Source organism: Protobothrops mucrosquamatus, unplaced genomic scaffold (assembly GCF_001527695.2).
Source record: "Protobothrops mucrosquamatus isolate PMUCROS unplaced genomic scaffold, P.Mucros_1.0 scaffold1108, whole genome shotgun sequence".
NCBI classification, from domain to species: Eukaryota; Metazoa; Chordata; class Lepidosauria; order Squamata; family Viperidae; genus Protobothrops; species Protobothrops mucrosquamatus.
Window position 1 is genome coordinate 53,181 of NW_015387328.1, and position 5,908 is coordinate 59,088.

At 48.4% G+C, this 5,908-nt stretch overlaps 1 protein-coding gene across 1 annotated transcript in view; it reads left to right on the plus strand.

The window, feature by feature from the left end:
- LOC107291283 (galectin-4-like) overlaps window positions 1-5,908 on the plus strand; it is a 12,739-nt gene that overhangs the window by 6,350 nt on the left and 481 nt on the right. The window contains exons 4-8 of the mRNA XM_029284910.1: window positions 252-371; window positions 968-1,018; window positions 2,288-2,317; window positions 4,623-4,711; window positions 5,467-5,632. Of these exons, the coding sequence (XP_029140743.1) occupies window positions 252-371; window positions 968-1,018; window positions 2,288-2,317; window positions 4,623-4,711; window positions 5,467-5,632 (456 nt within the window). The remainder of the gene's footprint in view (window positions 1-251; window positions 372-967; window positions 1,019-2,287; window positions 2,318-4,622; window positions 4,712-5,466; window positions 5,633-5,908) is intronic.

The following is a 5,908-nucleotide window of genomic DNA, read 5'->3' on the forward strand; positions in this document are numbered from 1 at the left end:
ACTATGCCGAGGCGCTGGAAGCCATAGCCACTCGGTCTTGGACGGGTTGAGTCTGAGTCTGTTCCTCCCCATCCAGACCCTCACGGCCTCCAGGCATCGGGCCATCACGTCAAGGGCATCGTTGGGGTGGCCCGGGGTGGATATGTACAGCTGAGTGTCGTCAGCGTACTGATGGAAATCCACCCCGAAGCCACGGATATATACACACACACACACTTTCACTTCTCATTCTGTTCTTTTCCCTTCTTTAGGTTTCCGTCAATGGCAGCCAGTTCATAGATTACCGACACCGCCTTCCCATGCATCTGGTCCAGACTTTGCAGATCAAAGGGGACATCTCCTTGAGTTGGATCAATTTCACAGGCGGATTGGTGAGTACTGCCACTAGCATCTAACCCCCCCCCCCCCAAGTTCAATTTACCAGCATGGATTTTTGTAACTTGATTTGCGGGAAACAAGAAACGTTTGCATTTGGTGTACTGATGATGTTACCTAGTATGGTCATGAGACGTCTGCAAGAAAACCACCCAGTTCAGAGAGCACCAAGAACCCCACGGTTCAAATCTGAGCTGTAAATATTATCTTCTATCGGTACAGAGGTTTCTATTGCCTGGGTGAATTCTGGGAGCTGAGGTCCACACATCATCGAGTTGATTTCAGTTGGACCATCATTTTCCACTTTGAAAAGCTCACAGTCAAAACAGCTGCCTTTTAATAATAATAATAATAATGATGATAAAGTTGGAAGGGACCTTGGAGGTCATCTAGTCCAACCCCCTGCTCAGGCAGGAAACCCTATACCATTTCGGACAAATGGCTGTCCAGCAAAGGCTGCCTCCAAAAATTCTTTGCTTGGCAACGAAAGTCCTTCCTTATTAGGAAAAATGCTGCTAACTCCGGTTGTCCAATCATGAATTTGGGGTCAATCATGGATCCATACTTACCCACTGCTCCTTCTGCATTTCAGGTTCCACCTCCTTATGCGCCTCCACCTTACAATCCCAACCCACCTATGAATGTAAGTAGCATTTGAGTGTTTATTTACTGGTGTTCTGTTTGCAAAAAAGAAAAAAAAAAGATTGAGGCTGTGAATTTTTCAGCCTTGGTTTAACATCCACTTGTGCGGTGGCCGTTCAACGTTACAATGGCGCTGGAGGAGGAGGTTCACCATGGGTGAATCATAGTTGCAAACCGTTGTAGAGCCCCATCATGATCATGGTTGGGGTGCTTGGCAACCAGCTCACAATTATGACGGCCACAGCATCCTACAGTCACGTGATCCCCATTTGTCACCTTCACTGCTGGCAAAGTCACTGGGGAAGCTGGCAGGAAATCACAAAGACATTCCTGTGTCTTTTGTGCTTAATGACAGCATGCGATTTGCTTAATGGCATCAAACAGAACTGCCACAACCGCCCTTGTAAGCTGGCATGGTCCTGTGACGCCACACTTTAAGACTGCATTGCTTAGTGACAGAGTGGCTGGTCTCAATTACCGACATTAAGCAAAGCCTACCTGTTCTATGTATTGAGTATTTTACACTTTTGCTTAAGCCAGTGATGGCGAACCTTTTAGAGACCGAGTGCCCAAACTGCAACCCAAAACCCACTTGTTTATCGCCGGGTGCCAGGTGGGCGTGGCCCACTGGGTGGGCGTGGCTGTGGTCATGGCAGACTGGGTGGGTGTGGCCAAGCTGGGCATGGTCACCTCGATGTTGCTCATGGGGAGGGACGCCTGTGGGGGCCGGGCAGGGTTGGGGGAGATCCAGGGGGTCTCTGGCAGGTGGGGCGGTGGGCAGGAGGCTCGTCCTGTGGGGTGAGGTGAGGCAGGGCAGGGGTACCATTGTCGTAGGGCAAGGCGAGGTAGGGGCCAGGGTAGCTGCTGCCTGACACCATTGGCCCTCGCACACAGAGGCCAGCGAGCGCATGGATGCTGGGATGCATCCAGCCATGTAGGACCTCGACGAGTTAGTGGGTGGTTGAAGAGGGACGGTTGCCATCTCCGGGGCATGCCGAGCGTGCCCACAGAGAGGGCTCTGAGTGTCACCTCTGGCACGCGTGCCATAGGTTCGCCACCACAGGCTTAAGCCTTTGGACCATCATGAGTAGTTCCCTGATGGACCAGCCTCAACCATGAATGAACGGTTCTAGACAAGGAGAGAATTTCCTCTTTTGGTGAGAACTAGGGCATCCTTGCTGGACACCCATGATGAGAATTCTGGATCTTTTAGCTCCAACTTAGACTATCTAGATCTCCATAACAAGTGTCCTTTCCTTTCCTTTCTCAGAACATCGGTGGAATGACGGTGTACAATCCGGTATGTGACCTCTTTCCCCTTTTTAGGACATTCCCCAGAAAATGGGTTGGTCTTGATTTCCCTTTGCAATGACCTTTGCAAGCCCCCTTTGGCCCCCTGCCGATTCCAGATGATTCTTGAAGGAGCATTCAAAGACCTTCCTTGCAATCAAAATTCTCCCATTTAGTGCAAGGTCTGCTGCAGGGGTAGGCAACCTTGGCTCTTTTATGACTCGTGGACTTCAACTCCCAGAATTCCTGAGCCAGCCACGCCGAGGAGAAAGGGAGAGGTTTCCAAGCTGAGCCATACTGACTCAGGAATTCTGGGAGTTGAAGTCCACGAGTCATAAAAGAGCCAAGGTTGCCTACCCCTGCAGTAGTGAGTACCCCTGGTCTAGTGAGTCAGTAGATAGGAGGACTTTGGTTGCATGGAATGCCTTTGAACGTTTCTTCAATAGTCATCTGGAGTTTCATTTCTCTTGGAGGTGGGAATAGCTGGTCAAGAGATGATCAACTGTTGGATTTTATTGGTCCTTGCCTGAAAAAAGCTGGTATAAGAACATGAGAGTTAAGCACAAGAACCAAAAGGAAGCGGACGGACAGATCAGGTGGAATTCAAGGGGAGTCTAATGGAGATGGAAGCAAAGGAAAAATGAGTAATCAACTAAGCTCAGGGTGATAACCTCCAATACTAAACTCTGTGTATTTGTGTTTCCGTGTTTCCTTTATCATGGACTTGCTGAGAACCTGGAGATTGCAAAGGGAAAGTTCTACTACTCCAAAGTGACCTTGAAGTCTCATTTTTAATTAAGGCCTCCAATGAGTGAGGCTTGCTTGGCTGATACTGACTTTAGGGACATATCCATGTATTGGTCTTGGCTACAGTGCAAAGTGAGTCAACACTGCCCTCTCCTGGGTAGTTGTGAAACTGCTAGCTAGCCTATACTTCTGATAATCTCCCAACTAATTGTTAACTAGGTCTGACCCTACTTAGCTTTTCAAAATTGACCAAGTTGAACTAAGTACTACTACTGTCTCTAGACAAAGGAAGGGGACAATGCCAGGCTGGACCACCAGTTCCAAAATGGAATGTATCTAGCTCAACTCCATGGAAAAATAGAAATGCTATCGGGTCATCTCCATCTTGGTTTTCGTAGTCCTTGGATAGTCTCAGCTTCCGTGTCTACAGAGGTTCCTCAACCTATGGCCATTCATTTAGCGACTGTTCTGAGTTACGACAATGCTGAACGAACCGTGGCTATGCCTGGTCACTGGGGATCCCACTGTCATGTGATTGCGATCTGGACACTTGGCAACCGTCTTGCATTTACGACTGGTTGGAATTTCCCATGAACACACAATCACCATTTGCAATCTTCCTTCCTGGCTTTCCCAGAAGGTCAGTGGGGAAGCCGGTGGGAAAACTTGGCAGGTCTCTGGGATAAATCCTCCTCATTTGTTCCCCTTTTCCCTTGCACCCCTCCACACCGTCCTTGATCCACCTTGCTCCTCTCATGCACCCCGTCACAGCCTTGTACCCCCTCTCACACCTGGCCATGGCCATTTATCGCCGGCCAGCCAGAGACTTGGGATTTTATGCTAGCTTCTCCAATGACTTTGGCTGTCGGGAACCGGCAGGATTTGGTTGATAACGGCAAGCAGGACTACAGGCATTGCGGTCATTAAATGATGCAGTTGTGCTTTACAACCTTACTGCTTAGAGATGGAATGTCTCGCCCCAATTGCTATTGCCCATATGAAGCTCCTTTCTCTTAAACAGCCAACCTTGGCAGACCTTGGAAAAGTAAGCAGAGTTGGAAAGCGCCTGAAGGCAGGACAAGAAGCAACGGAGGGAAACTCATCAAGGAGAGAAGCAACCTAGAACTAAGGAGAAACTTCCTGACAGTTAGAACAATTAACCAGTGGAACAACCTGCCTCCAGAAGCGGTGAATGCTCCAACACTGGAAGTTTTAAAGAAGAGACTGGACAGCCATTTGTCCGACATGGTGTAGGGTTTCCTGCCTGAGCAGCGAGTTGGACTAGATGACCACCAAAGGTCCCTTCCAACTTTATTATTATTATTATAGACCCTGGATAAGGAGGCAAAGACCGAGGCGATTACTGAACATGGCCCCAAATCGCCAGACAGGGCTGTCCGCCAACTATGATCAAAGAAATCAAGATGGCAAGCCGCGGCCGCACAGTCATCTTGACTTTTTTTAAACCATTCTTTAAGACCAGCCCATCAGTAGGATTCAAACTTGCCTCTTAGGAACGTTCTTCTTTTTCTTAATTCTTCTCTTCTTTTTATCCTGATCTTTTGTAGACCACCCCGTTTTGTGCACCTCTTCTGGGGCGTTTCTTTCCCTCCTGTAAGATCATAATTATGGGGACCATTCCTTATTCAGCAGACAGGTATGTCCACCTGAGGGAAAAGAACGCGGGGGGTGGGATATAATACTCGCAATACAGCCTACCTTTATACCTTCCAAGATTTTGAGCGGTGTGGTGGTCCAGAGGTGGAACTCCCACCTCACAATCAGGAGGGTGTGAGGATCGAAGTAGCAGCAGATATTTGTCTCGGCGCAATGGGAAAAGATCTGCTATGAACACCACGTAGGCGCCAGGAAGGGCATCCAGCTGGTAAATGCTCAACTCCATTTAGTCGCCCCGACTCCACCTTGATGCAAGGAATTACGGAGTCATTAAGAGGAAAAACAAAACCCTTTTAAGATTTTCTTTTCTTTCTAAAAAGGCATTGGTTATTGTCTGGTTTTTGTTTCCCAATTTCTTACTAAATATTCTGGGTTTAGCCACTTACACAGCTGCTGCTGGAGTCTTTCTCATGTTCCCTGCCTCAAAATATTAGAAATCTGTGCCACAATTTTTGGAAAGCCTATAGGGGGGGAATGTCCTTCAAAGGCAACTACACCAACTTAAAGACTCCCCCCCCCCAAAAAAGAAACCAAGTTGCCCCTCCTGGGGCTAAATTAGCTAGAAATCAAAAGTTTAGTGACGCCTGAATTGGAGATCCTGGATGGAAAGACCACCCACCCACATTCATTTGATGTATTTTTAGCAAAGGGGTTTGAGGTTCCGATCCCTGGGTTTCTTCCAAGGGCAATTTAGGGTGTCCCTTGAAGTAACCAACGTGCTTTCCTTGGATCCAGATTTCACGTGAACCTGAAAAACATCCTGATGGGCAACATCGCCCTGCACGTCAACCCCCGGTTCAAAGAGGGAGCCCTGGTCCGGAATTCGTTCATCAACGGCTGTTGGGGAAGCGAAGAGAGAAATATTGCCTTCCTGCCGTTCTGTCCCGGACAGAGCTTTCAGGTAAGACCAGCACCCTTGGGATAAGAATTCGCTTCGTCCCATTTCAGGGTCGGCCAGAAAACCTATATCAAGGTTACTTTCAAGAAAATGGGAGACCGGGAGTTCTAGTCCCTCCTTAGGCATGAAAGCCAGCTGGTTAACTTTGTACCAATCACCAGGTGCTGGTGAATTCTAGTCCCTCCTTAGGCATGAAAGCCAGCTGGGTAACTTTGGACCAATTACCAGGTGCTGGTGAATTCTAGTCCCACCTTAGGCATGAAAGCCAGCTGGTTAACA